Source organism: Trachymyrmex septentrionalis, unplaced genomic scaffold (genome assembly GCF_001594115.1).
Source record: "Trachymyrmex septentrionalis isolate Tsep2-gDNA-1 unplaced genomic scaffold, Tsep1.0 scaffold62, whole genome shotgun sequence".
In the NCBI taxonomy this organism is placed as follows: domain Eukaryota; kingdom Metazoa; phylum Arthropoda; class Insecta; order Hymenoptera; family Formicidae; genus Trachymyrmex; species Trachymyrmex septentrionalis.
Window position 1 is genome coordinate 1,327,283 of NW_017305800.1, and position 20,030 is coordinate 1,347,312.

Here is a 20,030-nt window from a genome sequence, read left to right on the forward strand (position 1 = left end):
CAGGATGTCAATGATCGTCCGCTGGTTCAGATTTAAAGAGAAGCTTCGTTTTTTTTTTTCGAATTTTTTTGCTTTTTTTTTTATAAAGTTCTTTCTTCCCCCAATGAAATATTTTTTTCCGTGTCTTTAAATTGCCAGTAAAGATATATGTACACCCCCGGGACAGAGGGTGATACACTCCTCGTCGCATCGCGCGGGCTCGCGCGAAAGCACGACGGGGATGTTGTAAACGGACGACGGCGTGATAAGCGCGTCGTAATTTATAACCGGTCGCGGATATTTCCGTGGGTGGCTCTTAAACGGCGGCCAACGTGCGCAATCTGCGCGCGAATACGCGTGTGTTAACGTCGACGCGATGAAAAACGTATTACGCCGTGCGATAACGTGCCGCGAGCCGCGTTCTGTAATGACATTTCCGGGACAATTTTGATTTGCATTAACGAGGCGAATGGGCGCGATTTACGTCGCAATCGTGTACCCAGTACGATTAACGCGCAATGTGAATCGCGCCTCGGGCGAAATCGAGCGAGGTAACATCGTGGAGGAGGCGGAAAAACGATATCGGTTAATGCACAAATTCATCACTGCGAGGACAAGAATGCTGCGTCGAAGGGTAATTTCCCTTTTGCAATAAAACAATGTGTAATAATACGTACAGATACAAATACAAATGTAATAAAACATGCATTATACAGAAACAATAATTATATGTTAATAATAAATCAATTTTCAATTTTCAAGCAATTTGAGCGCGTTATATTGTAGTTGCGTGATTACGCGTGTGTCATTTTGTGTTTAAAAAGGGATTGTGCCCCGGCTGTGATATAAATCGGTGCAATTTAGCCTTTTTCAATTCAGAGGTCGTTACCAACAATAAGTTTCGCTGTAATTTGGTTCCGAGCACACGGACGGCTAACAAATTTCGTAAGAAACTCTTTCGAGACGGCAAATATTGGGATATGCCATTCCGCATGCAATGCTCTTCGGTAAGACAGTAAATATTGAGACGTGCCATTTCGTATGCAACACGATGATGCTATTTGGTATCCTGATTACAAGTTCGCTTGTCGTTGGAAGTTGGATTCTTGCTATTTGGTAAATATTTATAAATAATGTTTCGAGAAAATCTACGTCGCGGAGCGTTACAGCTTCCGCTGGCGCAGAATGATATTAGGTTTGACTTGAAAACTAACACAGAGAAAAACGTAGAAAAGACGTGCTTTCTTATGTTTGCTGTAGCAACTGGAAGCAATGATCACGTATAGAGCAAGCTAAAAGCAAACAATTGTGGAAGGTGTTGCTAAAAAGAAACAGGCGTATTGGCGTAGTGCGAATGCTCGGACAAAATAAAAAACAAAATCCAAAAGCGGCTGTGTGCGATTTATTTTGAAACATGATAAAATTGGATCTTGAATTCTACAGAAGGGAACCAATCAACAATCGAAAAATTGCTGGTTGGCTTCCTTCTGTAGAATATAATCCGATCGAGGCACAGCTTCGAAAAACCAATCAATACACTTATTGTATTCGCGTATATCTCCTTTCGAACAGACATTCTATCCTAATATTTCTTTGTACACAATAATGGGTAGCGTTAGCACGAATTTCGCGTCGGCTTTACCTTTCCACGTGATAAATGACGCTATAAATTAACGGAAAGCTTTAATCGATAATTTACTAAAAGTTTCATTTGCTTTTACCGTAAACGATCCTAATTCTTGACGAATGTCCACGAGTCGTCCTCCACGTAGCGATTGTAGGATTAAATAAAATTGTGTAGCTCTGAAAAAAATTTCAGTAAAAAGGAAAACGTCTTCTCATCTTACGCCACTATCTCTGGATACAATTTCAAGCTTGGATCTAGGAGGGCCTAATCGAAAATGCGCCACTGGCCTCGGCGGATATCGCAAAGGAATGGCAACTACGTGCTTCCACTTTATCGCGATCCCCTGCTGATTCCCTACTGATTGCCGATGGTTGCGATAGAAAGATTACATATATGGCAAAGTGGAGAAATGTTCGATAAAGGCGATTCGATCGAGAAAACGGATTTCCGTAACGCCTGCACTATAGACAGTTCGTTAGTCACCGACCTAAGAGCGCCGATAATTACTCCACCATCCGTGTATCAGGAGGTCACTCGGATGACGCGGTATCGAGGTCAACCGAGCGTTTTCCAACATAGAGGATCCACGGATCCGAAGGACGGAATACATCGCTCTAATATAGACGAGACACGTCGAGTAATGGCGCGGTAGGGGGTTTATGGTCAGACAACATCCTCAGCCACCCTATTCGATGATGCCAGTGATGTTATCTACCTGACAACGCGCTACTATAATCAGATATAATCTGAGTTTATCGGAGCGCGAAGTCTGCGATTTAGTGTGCCTACGTTGCCAGAGTAAGAAAATACAGGACAAACGGTGCGAATATAGTTCCTCTAGAAAGTGTTGTAATATATACACTTTCTCTCTCTCTCTCTCTCTCTCTCTCTCTCTATGTTTGGATTTCGTTGAAAACAATTTACACAAGAATTTACACAGGAAATACTTTTCCTGTAAACTTTGAAATTTATTTTCGCAACTTCTTGATCATGTGTACAGAGATATGTACAATTTTTTGAAATTGTCAAGAGCGACCCATGCTGTTCTTAAGTATGAATAATGCATTACAGAAATTATCGAATCTTGAGGGAAGTCTTTGTGAGTGAATTAAATTATCTGTAGCGCACCGTCGTACGTATTGTCATGGCACGAGATATTCGAGAAATATTGGAAAATGCACACATATGTGAAATACAAGTACTTGTATATATATTAAACACATATGAATCCAAATATGTGGCAAGTATAAAATTAGAAATAAAATCTGATTCTAAAATCTAAAACGGATAATAGATCGTTTAAAGTGGATTCGATATTCGGGCTTAGGTCAAGTTATATAAGTTTACCCTGCATTTCTCGAACGAAACTTCGTTATCGAGATATCGAAAAGAATAAATCTTCTCGTGAAGTCTCTCGACTCGCAATAATAAAAATTAAAATTCTAACCGTTTTTACGGATCATAATATATGCATTGACGAGCTATTTATCCAAAACACGCGCTCGCGCGCGACATAATAGTATTTATGCACTCGTTATTTTCACTCGTGGAAGTAGCTATCGCGTTAACACATTACGCGGAATTCTTATGGCGGCTCGACATAGCCATTTGTGCGATGTGACATGCGATTACAAGTAATTACACCTCGCGCGTGTCATGAATATTTACGAGTGCAGTTTTTAAAGTTTCGTGTTTAGTTTAGTGAGCCGCGCCAGCTACACATATCGAGAAAAATGATTTCTCGTTTACGAGCTTGATGCTGAATGAGTTTTCAAATATGGTGCACGTGATACAAAAAGTATATTACAGCCAAAATGAATGTCTCAATTAATGAAAATTATTTATATCCGTTTGCACCAACGTAGATTAACTTTAATTTCTGATTAACTTAGTCTTTATCTTTTTCTACTTTTTTCGAACTAGAAAAAAAAGACGGAGAATAAATTGAATCGAGATTAAAGTTCATTTACGTTGGTGAAAACAAGCATTAAAAAATAGATGCGTATTATTCTCAATTATATTTAAGAATGACAAATCTTTTACATCTTTACGACTTTATATATGCCCTTTACATCTTATTTCTTTTTACTCTGCTGAAAACACTCATAAAATTGACTCTGCTTCTATTGAGACGACACATGTTCTCGATTTTAAAATTAAGAAATACTATTGTTATTCGCGAAAGCAAAATTATTAATGCATGCATGAATAGGTGAAATTGTTACAGCTACTTTAGTTGTGTAAAATAAATTATGAAGTTTTATTAAAATAATCACTGCTCATTTTAATTTGAAGCTTTTTCGGTAAAACTTTTCGAGTTGTAAAACGTTGAGACAGTATCAGAAACCACTTCTATTTAATCTATTCTAATTAGAGATGGAGAATAGACCATGTCATAGACATCTGGGCGCTTAATTTTATCGTCATTTGCAAGAATTGTCGCAAAGAGACGATCCACCCGAGCGAGTTAATCAATTCCGTCGGGGGAACACAATCGATCCCTCGGGTAACAACTAGAATCATCAGCGCAATTACTTCTGCGCAATTACGTTCCTCCTAATGCCGCGATATCGTATCGACGTTTTGACACTCCGTGTCCCTGCAAATTATTCATGCCACGACGCAGTAGTCAGTGTCGCTTATATGGCAGACGGGACCGCCGCGCCGCGCCGACCATTATTTTGCATTAAGTCGTTAGCGCCCGTGCGCACACGCGGTCCGAAACGAACAAGAAAATCGCGTGTCCCATCGTAAACTTCCGCCCACGGCTGTACAAAGAGCCGTCCATGATAGACCGATTGCCCGTAATGGTTCGCTTCGTCCTCGTAATTCTGCTTGTCGTTCCTGTCGTGCGCTAGTCGCAAATTGAAATTCACGGTGGCCGCCGGGCCAAATGTGCCCGCCCTCCACTCATCCGCTTTTCAGCGCTCCCAGGCTCGGAGCAATACGTTAAGCAAGGTAAGCGTGAATGGGCGCAGCCAAAATATCTACAGCAATTCTATGAAATGATGGGATGGAAAAGTCGGTATAGAAAAAAATCTGGCGTTAAAAATGTTACGAAAAATTGGCGATTGCGAATTTGTAAATAAAACATTTTACGCCGCGCGAAATAAAGTCTCTGATGAAATATATATATATATATGTATATATATATGAAAATAATAATGTTATGGCGAAAGAGATGAGAGTATTAATGCAATTTGCGAAAAGGAACTGCACGGAAAGAGATGAAAGTATTAATGCAATTTACGAAAAGGAGCTGCACGTGCACGGAGGAATGATTTTACTAAAGTAATTTCAAATCTTTTAACTACAAGTTTAAAAATAATTTTGTTAGAGCATCAAAAAATAATTATGTAGAACGTTCAAACTGCTAGAATTATAGATATTGCTAGAACGTCAAAATTTGCATTTTCAGATCATGTGCTTGAAATTTCTAAAATTATTTTAATAAATTTTGAGATAAAACTTGAGTAAAACCGTTCTTTCCGCGTATAATCATATCAATTAATTCACGTAGTTCTGATGTCAGAGATATTACATTGTTGCGAGTAATAGAAACGGTAATGCTCGTAATGAGTGTTCAGCCATATGGGAAATATTCATGCAAGATGCTTGAGTAACGTATCGCGTTACTGTTCGCGAGGCAATTGTCGTCGAATTAAATCCAAAATTAGCGCTTGTTTATCACTTGCCGCAGTGTCATTTATCTTGAATATTTACGTTTCGCTGAGAACGAACACGACGCGCACTGCATTAATTATACGCAGCGGCTCGTCATATATTTTTCCTACAATAATGAATTTCATACATCCGACGTAAACGGAATTTGATTTCGAGCCCGATTCTGTCAATTTTACGAGAGTCCCGAGCACTGTGCGTGGTATATAACAGCTTGATAGTTTGATTTGTAACAAGAGAAGCATGCGGGAGTAGCCTGTTTTTTTGCGCAAAACGTCAAAAGCCAACAAATTTGTTGATATTGGCCCGCAACGCTCTTTGCGACGTCAAATATATAGATCAACAAATCTTTTTCTATTGGTCGAATCTAAAAGTGTACCGCACACGATTGAAATTATTGAGCGCTAGAGTAAATAAAGCTCCGAATGGCATTGCCGTGATTGCGAATTTTCGCGGGACGTGGAATTGATTTTTCCCCACCCCTATATATGTCTTGGAAATAGAAGTTGGAGAAAAATCCGGATCAGATTCAAATTCGGTGCGTTCACGGATGAGGGGGGGCGTGCAAAATTATCCGTGGCCTTACTATCCGACATTAATGGCCGACCTATTTGCATATCACGTTTTAAACTGCGCAAAACGTTATTCCGCCTTAATATCATGCCGAGAGAACACACACACACACATATATATATATATATATATTTATCATCTTTTATGACTCTAAGAATATCCAGTCTGTCGGAAATATTTTATCTCATGGTCGGAGTTCTTGGCTGCAATCTCACGAGCGAGCAAAGTGGACTCGTGGCGCGCAATCGCGCAAACAAAGCCGTCCTGCCGTGCCGTTATCACCGATACCGATCGTCGACATTCGGTTTCTGTGGCGCTCAAACGCAGTCTGTAATTACAGGTGCGATTCCGGAAAGATGATACGCGACTACCTGATACTGCTCTCATGGCTCTGCGCGGTGCAAGGGAAGATAGGTAAGTACTGCAACTCCGTTATTGGCGAATTCCGCCGGAATAACCGTAGTACCTCGTTTACCGTAAAACACGCACGTGTTATACTTCCTTATGTACTGGTAAATGCATTTTTTAATCTTGTATGAAAAGAAATTATCTAGCGGTTATACGATTCATCCGATTGCCTTTAGGCGCAATCTGACGTTTATGCGCCGCCAGAATATCCAAAGCTCGCGGCGTAGCTTTCTCAAAAGAAAAACTCCGCCAGTATACATAATAGGCAGGAAGTAACGGCAGATTCAGAGCGATAGTACTTCAAGTAGAATCTCAATATGAAAGTGTACTTTAAATACTTCAAATCATACTCGATTTTTGTTAACTGTATGTACACCGGAATGATGTAGTTGAATCTCTCTATTCTATTTTATTTTGCATAAAAAGATATAGAAATAAGGTAGTCAGAAAGTAAATGATTTATGAAATATTTTATATTTTGGCTCTGACATATATTTTGATGTGAAATATTAAATATCTTCAAAAATATTTTCGATTATCTTATTTCAATATTTTAATGTACAGATTAAATAAATTAATAATGTTTCTAAGAAAAGCTATTACACGGTATACAATTGCAATAACGAAAAAAACTTTCTCTGAAAGCATATATATATAAAAAGATAGCACTTGTTGAATTATTAAAATTTTTTTTATTCTTTTATTCCGTAATTTTTTCCATCTTTTCAACAGAACAGGAAATATTAAATTACTGTGATCCATCCTGTACAATCTCTCTTTTGCGCATCATAATAAGATTTTAAATATTTTAATATTGATAATTTTTGTAGAAATAGTTTTTTTTAAATTATTTTTTATAGACAATTAAAAGTTGCGTTTGTCAGTGCATCATAAAAAAAACATAAAGTTCCATTTAAAATTGAAATTGCAATATTGCACACAGTGACGTTTATAAAATACTAATAAATAAGAAATAAAGCTACAACACAGGGAGTAAAGCTTATAACATTTGTGCAATGTTCCGCTGTGACGTTTTTCTTATCTGCATTTTATCTATTGTATATTTAGTTTTTTTTCTCCAAGATACAATACAATCAACAAAATTTCGTGAAACTTTGTACCCGTGTGGTTTACTGACGAAAAAGCAAAATTTCCATTTGCTAAACGAATTTCGGTATATGCAGCATTTTCTCGTGTAGATACGCAAATATGATCTCTATGTTTATTTGTGACAATGGAAGCGCAGCAATGGTGTGAGATGTATTTTTCCATATCTACAGCAACGAAAATTGGACTCACCGATATGATACTGGTTTTAATCCCTGGGATATTTCGACAAGGTTATACGTACCGGTAGCCAAATTTTTACGGGAGGGAAGCAAAAACCTGTTTATTTAAAAGAACATAAAAATGACAAGCTTTTTGAAGGTATAAATTAAGCCTCTTAATAAACAGTAATATGTATTCGAAATTTTTCCCTATTTTGCACTGACAAATAGATTATTTTTATTCCGTGCCATTCGTTATTACTTTTTCGAAATATACGATTTGACTGAAGCCAGAAAGTGTTCGACCGTGTTAAGCGCCAAAATACATATCGATTTGATATTGAAATTTTTGTAACTGTTTGTGGCGCTTTTTACGTTCTCGCGCATCTCATATTCTCCATTAATTCTGGTTAGAATAAAATTTTCTATTTTGCAGGATATTTCTGGCATATCACCGATATTCATTACGATCCAAAATATGCTGTGCAAGGAAATGCACCTAATACCAGTAAGTTAATGCGCATTGTTTGTAATTTTTACAATTTTGTAAAGCGAAGAAGTCAACTGAGAATAACTTTTATTGGGGTATGGATCAGAATGTTTTTAGAATTTTTTTTTTTTTTTTTTTTTTTTTTTTTTTTGATTGCGTTACATGGTTTTCAAGAAAAATAATTTGCATGTACTTGCTAATTCTCGCCCCGATACGGCCGGAGTTGCCGCGCCGCGCCGCGCCATACCGGGGAGTTGATCACGTAATTGTTAGAGAGCTTTTTCTTTTTATCTCATCCGGTTTTTCATATCTCATACGATCACTCACGTGAATCTCATCCTATCAAATTTCATCGTTTCGCCTCGGTTAGGATACGTGACCACGATTTCGCGGAATTCGCGTGAAAATTTTTCACTTTTTACTATTTTTGCTCTTAGAGAAAATATACGTGATCGACCTCCCGTTGCGAAATCCAAACCTTGGTGTTCTCACCTAGTATCGGTGTTTGCCAGATGTTTCGAGGTATAAACTTTCCCAAGCGTTTCATACAAATTTCCCTCAAACTTATTAGTATTTTGTGAAAATTTCCACAAAACTTCATAATTTCTGAAACTTTTCCACTGGATAGCAAGTTTTTTTTTTTTGTTTTTTTTTTGGAAAGAAGAAATTTGCATGAGTTTTTTCCCAATTATTTTTTCAGCATGCGACGAGCTGGCTCGCAGCCGAGCTTTAACGAATACACGCCTTCGAACCGTTATACATTTCATTTTCCGACAATCGCATCGCATGAGCGAATTATTATCATTCCTCTAATAGAACGCTAGACTGTTATTTACTGGTCTACACGCGCGCGGGTATTTACCGATCATTCTAGAAACTTAGCGTGCCCGGCTGGCACGAGACCTGCACGAAATAGCAGCGGCTTGAATTACCCCACCCTCTCGTTTGTTCGACTCACCATCTTAGGCCTCGTGTCGTACGGACGTTAAGCGAGATACAAATAAGTAGTGAGATACGAATAAGCGTGATCCTGGCCGTTCTCTGTCACGCGTTGTGCATTTTTTATTTCACTAGTTTCCCACGATCAACACTGCTTTTTCTCTTGCAACCCATTTGTCGCTTCTCGATAGTCTCTCATGCGCGGACTCCATTTACCATCGTGTTTCAGAGTGCTGGAACATGAGAAACATCGTCGATGGCGGACGTATGAGGCTCGACAGAAAACTGGCGGGCAAGTTTGGCGACTACAGCTGCGACTCGCCCTGGGCTCTGATCGAATCGGCGGCACGGGCGATGAGATCGAAGCATGGCGATATCGAGTTTGTCCTGTGGACGGGGTACGTCGAACTATCGTATAATTGTCGGTTAATGTGGTTCAATACGTATTTCAGTACGCGAATCATTGTAATAGTGGCATCCAAATGGACTTTCATAAACGATAATCTGTTCTTTTTTATTCTTTTTCATGAATACGATATAGTTGGTGTACATTATGATTGGGATACGATATATTGATGTAATAGGGGCTATTTATTAACCAATAATTCGTATTAATATCTTTCTGCTTCGAGTTCCATATTGAAATATTATACAAGGATATTTTATTGTTATTATTATCATTATTGTTTTTAAGAGCTCTTTTTCAATTGATTATTTTCGGTAATATTATTATTATTGTTTCCATTGCAAATCATTATCGTTGTTATCATTATTACTAATTTATGTTACGTATTTGAAATTTATGAAAATATTCAGGGCTTTTATAATAGTCAAACGATATATGACCTGCTATCGTTAATAACGATTGTTGTTGTTAAATGAATCATTAACGTATTGTAATTTATTCATGAGATCTCATTTATCATCAATGAAATTATAAACAAGATCCAGTTTGGGGAACGGCAAGTTGTTAATTCAGTTAATAACGCGATTATTATGTGTTGAATATATTACCGTTAAATAAATTTACTTTACGAACGATTTACTAGTTGGAGGTGCACGACTTCCAATTAATTACCGGAAGCGACGAGTACCGTTAACCAGTACAAATATTACATACGACCGATGACTTTCTCCATGTAATCTTCTCTTATGTAATATCGTCTCTTCATTGCAATTATTATTACAAGAAATACAGATGTAAATGAGTACAAGCAGAATAAATGTTAAAGTATGAAACTTCTATTTCCGAAAAGTATCATGAATTTTCTATTTCAAAGTATCATGAATTTTCAAATTCGTCATATATTAATGTTAATACATTTCGATATTGAACTCGCGCGCTTCGATTTCGGACTAAATTCCGTTTGTATTAATCTTGTATATCATTCGTAATTATTCTATTTAGAGATAACTGTAAATTGCCTGAGTTTTCTGCTTTCAATTAGTAAATGATATGATATTTCGAAGCAAAGATACAATTTGTAAAATTATTTTTTAAGGAAAACGGTATAAAGCTTTTTGTTTTTTATCAATTCTATATTTATAGTATTAATGTAATAATATAAATTGATCAGGAAAATGATCAGGTATAGATATTATAAATAATTAAATGTAGTATAAATAAGTAATATATTAAGAACAAGAATGTTTCGCACTTGAATCATATTTTAGTTAAAGTATAAAGAAGTAATTTAATAATAAATATTCAAAAAAATCTTAACCCAACCAAATTCATATCCAATGTTAAAATAATTAGATCCTCATAAAAATGATAAAAGTCAACAAAAATCATACGAGTGATTGAATAAGAAGTAATATAAAAAGTAATATAAATAATTTATTAAACAATACACACGTTTTCTTGATGGTCATAATAATTTAAAAGTAGAAAGAATACGGTCCATTTCTAAACGAATATTCCGTATAACTATATCGTAAACTTTTATATTTATAAATTTCCCTCCTACTTTAATTTCAGAACATGTCATTTATATTTCTGTCGTGTCACTTTTCTCCCACTTTCGTCATCCGTTGGTGTTTAATCAGTTATCGTTGTAACAATTATCAGCGTCTCGCTTGGGTGACAATTCGCACGTCTCATTTCGCCGTTGAGGTCGTACCGCATTGCGCTTCATCTCGCGTGTCGGCGCGACGTGACGGGGCGCGACACAACGCGGCGCGTCGCGACGCGGCACAACGAGACGCGTCCTTATCCGGCGACATTTCCTCTTCCTCGCTGTATTTATCGGCGATAATCACTGGCGCTCGCGTTGTAATCCCCGAGTGCGAGCGTTCTATGTAACTAGGACTAACGAGGCTGTAACTACTTGTTGCAGTGACGCGCTGACGCGCAATGCCGGCATGAACGCCGAGCTGCGTCTGCAGTGTTTGCGGAATTTGACCGAACTGTTGCACCGCACGTTTAAAGGACAATTCGTGTTCCCCGCACTCGGCCACGAAGACATAGGCCTGAATTATACGCAGCTCGCTTCCGTCTGGCAAAATTGGCTACCACCGGAAGCGGTGGATACTTTTGTAAAGGGTAAGTAAACAAATGCTTATTGAAGTACATAATGTGAATAGTTCGTATAATAAATTGATTAGAAATATCTTAAGAAGGGCTATGAACGATGTTAATTATTGAATTATAATTACGGTTTTATAACAAATTAACTCTTAAACGCCGCATTATTACGATATGTTTAATTGCTTGTAACTTTTTATAAAAATAAACATATCGCATATTTATTACAATAATGACATAATTAAAAAATTGTTACTTTAGAATTGCTTATAGTAAAATAACGGAAACATAAAGACAAAACGTACTCTAATTATTGTATTTTTATTCTTTTAAAAAATCAGCTGTTACTCCAAACCTACCCTTTAAAATTAATATTACAAAGTTTTACTGACATTCAGAGTTTTACAACATTCAAACTCATTTTCTAGAAATTTTTTTTTTTTTTTTTAAATTGTGTCGTTGTTGTAGCGAATGAACGATATTGTAAAATTTGTTTCAACCAAAGTGCCAGACAGTTAAGGAACATAACAAGGTATCAAACAAATGTACAATATCTTTATTAATAAAAAAAAAAAAAATTACAAGGGATAGAAAAAAGACATTGGGAAAAAAACACTGAATACGTGATATTGAAAAAGTGTTTAATGATTAATGACGACGTATCCTACAATTGGTTAGCCCTTTCGCTAATCTTTGTAATATGTACGCATATCGATAATATCATACGTTTATTATATACGTTTATATAGTGCCGTAATGTACAATATTAAAATTCAAAAAGAGGTATCTTACGGTCCCGATAGATGCATAAATGATCAGCAAACGGGGTTCGCACCGCTCTTTGATTCGAAACGCGCGCAACGGGTCGATGCAACATTTATGGGTGCCCTCTCCCTCTGAAAATGTTACGGCACAAAGTAAGCTTATTGGCGGGCATAAATTCAGCCCGGCTTTACTGCTACGGCACTATTCAAAATTTGTTGCAGCCGGCTACTATACGATCGAGCAGCGCTCGAAAAAATATCGAATCGTCTTCCTTAATACGAATTTGTGGCTGAACCCAGTCGACAGCCGTATGCTGCATCGCTCTGGAAGCAGTACGGTCGATAACACGCAGGATCCCTTCGGCCAATGGTCCTGGTTCCAGTCGGTCCTCGAGAATGCGCGGAAGAAGAAGGAGACGGTAGGTTGTTACTTTACGATATACGATATTATTTGGTCTTCTGAGCTATTATACTGCCGTCGGGCACGCATTACTTTCCTTCCGTTGTATCGCGCTCTCTTTCGTCGCCAGTTTATATACGACGATAATAAATAATTCGCGGCATCGCCGTATATCGATAAACAATTTTATGGATTTTTGCCGAATAAAGAAGTACTGCGAAAATGATAAAGGCACGGCTGACGGTTTGATAGAGAGCTGGGATGGAGGGAGGGATTTAAAGTCGAGGATGCGAGTGAGAATCGAGGATACGGCACTAATTCAACTCGGATCGATTCCTATTTGGACAGTCTGTCGAGATAATGGAATTTTCATCTTTTAATGTAAGTGTCGCGTTATTTTGTCAGTAATATCGATTTTCGGCACCATTGAACTCTTCAGCATACGTGGGAAGTAAATTAAGCGGAAATATTCTATGAGGCTATCTTTGTACGTAACTCGATTCGAAACGAATATTGGACGCCGGTGATAAAGGATGCGTTGAAATTTTTCGTGTCCATTGAGCCGTGCGCATATATATTTGCGTGCATGCGTATATCTGTCCCGTGCAGAGTGTATGTAAAAAGATAATGTAGGAGACAAAAGAATTTTTACTATGTTATCAGATTCCTCGGATCGATGAAAACGACAGGCGTATCTCAGAGCGAATGTCGAGTCGTTCGCTATTATGACACGCGTATGTAAATTAAGCTCTTTCTAATAAAGCTGATCATTGATCAGCTTTATAAACCTATGGACACGAGTTTTAATACGAAACTTGATTGAATGAATGGGCGTTTAATTGTTGAAAATATGCTGTAATTCGGTACTGGATACGTGCACTCTAATCTATAAAATTACACATTTTGAAACGCGCGCATATTCGCGCACTTCTAGATATTCATGTATCAAGAGTCGTTGTCAAAATTACATTTGACAGTTTAGCTTTTATAAATATCAATACGTACTTGAAAGACAAAATATAATTTTAAAAAATATCGTTTAATGAAATAACTTTTTTTCCGCCCAATATCGAATTCATTGTTGAAAATAAAAAATAAAACTTTGGACTTTTAACTAACAATTATGAACGAAAAAATACAACGCAGTTTATATTTCTTCCAAAATGTCGCACGTCAATGTTGTGAAATCGTACAATTTGTGTTACGCTTACTTCTGTGTTTAAGTAAGCATTTATAAATTCTTATTAAATAATTTAGACTTTGTATTGATTAAATTCATTCTACACATAAAATACCATGATTGTTAAACGAGGGTTTAGCGCAAAAAGAAACACGGTAAAGTTAAATATATGCTAATGAAATTGAGATCTTTTTTCTCGGGATGCATGCGTTAATGTCACTTGCCTATCACAAAGAAACTCGCATCGAACAATTGGTGGAAATAACGCGAAAAAGAGGAGGATGAGGAGTAGTTGTTCTTTGCACGTCCAATAACTTATCGAATAGATTTTTAATCAGCGCCGCCGCGGGCGGCTTGTTTTACACGGAACTTCGTCGACACACGAATATTCGATACGAACTTTCATCCGATCTAAAAACGACCTCGTCAAGTCACTCACACGATTGCGCTTATTGGAAAGCGCACGTTTCACTGAACTTTCCTCTAGAAGATTAATATCAGAAGTCGCGAATCTCGTGCGCGCCAGTGTCGCGTCATTCAATATCTTACTTTTCGCGAAATATCCCGCTGTCCAATAACGTTACACCGCAATTTTTAAAAATGAAGCCCGCACTTTTTTTCCCTCGCTCTATATACTTAATCCCGCTGATGCATTTTGATTGATAAATTGGCAGATTGACTTAACGATGTCGCAGATTGACTTAACGGTATGACAACAATTTTGCACCTACAGTTATAATATCGCTCTACATCAGGCACACAAACAATTCTTCCGATTACCCGTCAAGCTCGCCAGATATCGTAGAATTATGGCAAGTGTTTCACCGGGTAAATATGCACGTATAAAATATTCCCCGCGTATCTCGCGTGTCACACGACAAGTTGAGTAATTGAAGGGTTGTATCCATGTAAAGGTATTACTCAGTTTCACAGTTTATTGTTTCGCGAAAAGCGTGGCAACACCCAGGTTACTAGGGACATTGGGGAAAATTTAAGAAAATTACGGCGTTGCCCTCGTCTCACTTTACCGCGCAACGAGACGTTGTTTTTTCTCATTCTTTCTTTTATTTCGAAAGAATAAGATACACGATATAGGTACGGCAAGTAATTGCACGAAGCAATGAAAAAAATCGCGCGGCATGTCGTATTAAAACGCCAACGCGACACAGATGTGATTGCCAAGGAGATAAATTTTCATGAAATAAATTCCCATAGAGCGTACGCGAAGCGAATAAAATCCCGCTAATCGGGCCTTCAGTGGGATGTGTGATTTATAAGGCGAGCTGTTTTTCGTAGTCATCATTTTCGTTCCTTCTCGTTTGCGCGTTTATAAATTACCGTGCGAGTAGATACATTCGTTGGCCCGACAGCATGACACATCGCGATTCTCTTGATCCACGTTACGGTTATAATTATCAGCCAGCTTATTAACTCTTACCGACGCACACCGGCGAATTTAGCTTAAGGAGACTCTTGAACGAAAATTTGTAATAGTAGTAGCTAACCGTATATATCCTCATAGGAAGATGGAACAAATTGTATAATTTCCATCGAAGATTTGAATGCAAATCGCAAGAGTGGGTCCCTCTCTATTCCCGAATACAATTTCTCCGGGATTTCCGTTTTCGACGTATTGCGCTTTCTCTTCCTCTCCCTCGTACGATTCGCGTCATAAAGCGCGATGACAAATCGTAGGTAATGCCCATTACGCCCGGGGATCGTTGTGGGATCCAACGAGATGAGAGAGAGAGAGAGAGAGAGAGAGAGAGAGAGAGAGGGAGAGAGAGGAGCGATCGCAAAATCCTCTTCGATCAGCGAGGCAATTAATTCGGCGCACTCGCTTCGCGAAAGCTACGTCGCGATGGGCTCCGGTATCGCGCGAGCGAGCGAGTGAACGGAAATCTTCCGAGCCGGGACCTATCGAATATCGCGGTTCCCGGGGTTATCGGTTATCGATTACGCCGCGGGGCGTGTAGTAGAACGAGTTCGACATACGCGAGGGAGATCCTTCACGCGACCGAGATGGCACGACCGACGATAAATTATGGAGGGACTTGGTATTCCATACATGGGCCCGCAAGAGGAGACCCCGTCCATATACGTAAACCGTTGCACGCCACCGCCATTGATCCCGATCGTATTAACCGAGCGGCGAGCACAACCAAGAGAGAGAGAGAGAGAGAGAGAGAGAGAGAGAGAGAGAGAGAGAGAGAGCTGAGCCGCGCCATCGCGTTCATACACATCACTATCGGCGTATTCACCTACGTGCACGTTCGAAAAGGCAACCCTGTTACCCCGCGATGCATAACGCCCACCGACTGGCTCGCGTATGAAGAGTGACATTATTTTTCAGTGTACCTTCAAACTACGTGCGCAATAAAATTCAGCGTAAATTTTTAATTCCGTATGGCCAAAAGTCAGAAATTATTCGTGGAATTTACTATGGCAAACTGAATCCCACTCTATATTTCAAGCTGAACGTGGTTACATATACTCCGGTAGCCTCGTATTATATTTATATATGTGTATATAAAAAAAAAAATGTGGTCTCTAATTGTTGTTATTCCCGCGAATTCGCGTATCCACGCTTCCCCGAGTGCGCTATTATTTTTACCACGGATCCATGATTTGTTCGTTAATCTCCGGCTAATTGACAAGTTTCGAGAAACTCTTCTGGGAATTTTTCCGTAACGTTTTTCCGTTTTTCCAAGTTTTTGAACAAAGCGTAAAGTTAGACGTTAGACGAACATTCACAATAGAGTAATAACGCGTCATATGTGACGAGTTTCGATAAACCAAGTATGTTCTTCGCCCGATACTCCACCAGCCATGCGCGATACTCCATAAGCTCTCGGGAGACTCTTAAAGCCTTCCTCTTTCTCTCCGTTTCTCCCTTCCTCCTTCTCTGCCTGTCTCTCCTCCTTTCTTCTCGGAAAGCTCTTAATGCGGATCAACGAGCGTGGAAGCAAAATAGCTGTCCTCTTGAAAAGCGATGAAATGACCAGTAGGGTAATAACAATCGGAAAATGTAGTGGGCATGGCTCGTTGGTCGCGACTCTGATAACCAGCGATAATTTTCTCCGCGAGATCCTCCCGCGTCACCCTCGTATCCTCCGGTTTCTCCGGAGACATCCCGCTCCTCGGATGCTCGCTCGATCGCACCGCGCGGACGTCCCGACGCACTCCCCCGGGGGTTTCCGGAGAAGAATTCTCGGAAAATCTTGTACGTCCTTATGTGCGCCCGGATAAAAAGAGCGCGCGGAGACACGGTTGGAAAGAAAGGCAAGGGGTGGCGCGAGGGGTTGGTGCCCCAACCGCCCAGGTTCCGAGATAGAAATCCGATTTTCCGTGGACAGATATAATCCCGCGCCGTTGTCGTTTCGCAAACGGTCCGAGGTGAGCTTCTCGATCCCCCGGCATTCCCATAGAGACGGGACGCGATGTCGTGGCAAACGATAAAACGGTAAACGGACGGGCATCCTACTACAGAAGAAGAAGTCGGCGGTACAGCCTGGCGGGCGGGAGAGGGAGGAAATGGATCGATCGATCGTTCCCGATGTCGGACGGATAATGCGATTACAAATTACGAGTCGTTTAAGAGCGTCAGCGGCAAAACTGACCAATCAGCGATCCATTGTAGCCCGGTCCAATTCGTTCATGCCTCCCTTGAATGGCAGCCGTGATTCCTGCACCTTCGGCAAAAGGCCCTCGGCAGCAATTTAAAATCGACGTCTGTGCGCTTTTCACGCGATATTTTTCAATCTCCGCGGCGTCGACGATTCGGTTGTTTGCGGAGAGCGCGTTTTTTTGCATCTCACCCGTCTCCGTCGCGTCGCCTCGCCTCGCGCGTACGAACGTTTTTGCGTTTATTCCGCGGACCGCAATGCCCACGCGACGCGCGACAATTTGCCACATAATTCCAAACGCGTCACTCTCATTCAACCGCGTTCGTTATCATTTATCTTTCAAAGAAGGCAGCCTTCTCCCCCACGGCACGATTTGACGAGAAAGAATCCCGGCGAATGAAAAATGTATCTCTCGTCCGTTATTCACTTAACGAGTTTTGTTCTATCTCTATTTACTATTTTGGTTGGAATGATCCTACGGGAATATATAACCGGGCTCGATCCGAATCGGTGAATTCTGATTCATTATACAATAGATACACCTTCGCCGATAGTCCCTGTCAATGCCATCAATATTTCTGTTATTGTTGAGAATAACAGATGCAATTTCGTTGATCGCCTAAAACTATCCGGTCACATATTAAATAATTACGAAGAGTATATACGTTTCATGACCGTAGAAATAATTGATATCAAAAAGATTTCAGTTGAATTAAAATTTTTAATGAAGTCCAAAATAAGATGACACAGTTTCAAGGTAATTTTGAAATAATTCAGAAAAAGAGTCGATCCTTATTAGCTTTAATACGTTTTCCGATTGTTCTTCGAAGATGCCTCGTCGACGATCAGGGACATATCTGGGGTACTTTTTCAATCAGAGGTCTCGACGCTGGGCACCAACTTCTGCGTCAATTTGCGTTTCGAACCGGTGGGACTAATTTCGCGTACGTGTCCGATTAGATATCAGGTCCTTCGTATCTCCAATCCTCCGTCGTCGCGACAGACACCACGATCGAACAAGCATATCTCTGTGTGTGTGGGTGCTGTGTGCACACGCTTGCCGTCCGCGAGTGACTGACCGGTTTGCTGATGCTAACGAGAGATGCTTCCTACATCTCGAGGGACACATTGCGTAGCCACGTACGTGATTCACCCTCGAGCGTCTGTTTAACCGGGACACAGTCACGCGACGTAACTAAGGATATCTCCGTTGAATGAGAATGCTTCCGCTCTTTCGCATCGGACGGGAGTTGTCGATATTTAGTACCCAAGTATTGACGGCGATTCTCGGCAGTTTTTTTGTCGTAGTCAATAAATTATTCTATCATATCAAATTTACGATATTATCGTTATTATTAAGTTTCCTACCGACATTGTGGCACAAGTTTACTTTAACAAAGTTACATATTTCCGATTTTATCATGTATCCAAGCATGCATGTGTAAGTACGTATCATATATATGCATATAGGTTTCTCCATGATAAAAATAAACTTTGTAGAGTTTCGCAACACGATAATAACAGAAGGTAAATATTTTTAATTATTATATATAGGTACAAAACAATACTCTAACAATAAGAGTGGCGAATATTTGTTTTTTTTCTGTTTTACTCCATCTATATAAAACATACTTTTCTCAATGTAAATTCCAATAATAATTGTAATTGGACTAATGTTATTGATACGTTTCATCGCTGCATTCATAAATTATTTAGATTAATTTTATTTTTATTCTTTAGAATACTATAAATCTCTAATATATACCAAAACAAGAATATAAATAAACGCTCGAAGTTTGCAATGCAAAACAATTCAAAAATCAGCGACCAAATAACGAGCAATATAAGGTGTTTTGTTAATATAAATTTAATATAAATTTAACATCAATATAATTATCAATATATAAATTATAATATAAACGTTTCGGTTACACTTCCTCGATATAAATAAGTTAACATATTTCTTTCGCTTTATAATTAATTTAAATTAAAGAAAAATCCCATGTCAATTATTAATGATAAATACTGGTGAACCATATCAGATCTTTAAAAGATGTCCAAATTAAAAATGCAAAACCAATTACTCGTTTAACGGCGAGAATTATGGTTAGTCTCATTATGCAAGAATTTCTCCACATTTGATTTATCTAAATCAAGATATATATAAATTCGTAGAAATTTCTAATTCTAAAAAACTATACAACCAATACTCGCATAATGGTGCGACAACGATTTCCTTAAAAGTTTTTATAAAAAGAAATGTAACAACAATATTCGGTTAGTTTTAACAATGACGATTGTATAATGTTATGTCTAATGCTTTCCACGGATGATCGAGAATATATAATCCTACAATTATGACTTTATACAGTTTTGTCTATTTTTAAGTACCAAAAGTGTATTAAAAAACGATATTTTTATTTTTATGCATTACATTTAAATACATCTTTATTTATAAAGTGAGATAATGTCCTCTAATAAAAGCTTTAAAAATATCAGATACAAACTGGGATAGCATTCTATTGCACAAAAATATATACAATATATACTTATATATATATATATATA

The 20,030-nt window shown here is 38.6% G+C and overlaps 1 protein-coding gene and 1 long non-coding RNA gene across 3 annotated transcripts in view; one reads left to right on the top strand and one right to left on the bottom strand.

Annotated features, from left to right (window-relative positions):
- LOC108752976 overlaps positions 1-18,327 on the bottom strand; it is a 19,374-nt gene extending 1,047 nt beyond the window's left edge. Inside the window, exons 1-2 of the long non-coding RNA XR_001939586.1 lie at positions 18,316-18,327; positions 6,350-6,357 (exon numbers count right to left, since the gene is read on the bottom strand). This is a non-coding gene — a long non-coding RNA (uncharacterized LOC108752976). The remainder of the gene's footprint in view (positions 1-6,349; positions 6,358-18,315) is intronic.
- The window catches only part of LOC108752975 (acid sphingomyelinase-like phosphodiesterase 3a), a 45,037-nt gene that overhangs the window by 18,992 nt on the left and 6,015 nt on the right, over positions 1-20,030 (top strand). The window contains exons 1-6 of one of the 2 annotated variants that reach the window (XM_018494251.1): positions 4,489-4,564; positions 6,201-6,274; positions 7,973-8,044; positions 9,195-9,363; positions 11,305-11,510; positions 12,479-12,675. In XM_018494251.1, coding sequence (XP_018349753.1) covers positions 6,217-6,274; positions 7,973-8,044; positions 9,195-9,363; positions 11,305-11,510; positions 12,479-12,675 — 702 coding nt within the window. In that variant the 5' untranslated portion in view covers positions 4,489-4,564; positions 6,201-6,216. Of the gene's footprint in view, positions 1-4,488; positions 4,565-6,200; positions 6,275-7,972; positions 8,045-9,194; positions 9,364-11,304; positions 11,511-12,478; positions 12,676-20,030 lie in introns of those variants that run through there. The other variant, XM_018494250.1, reaches the window with a different exon arrangement.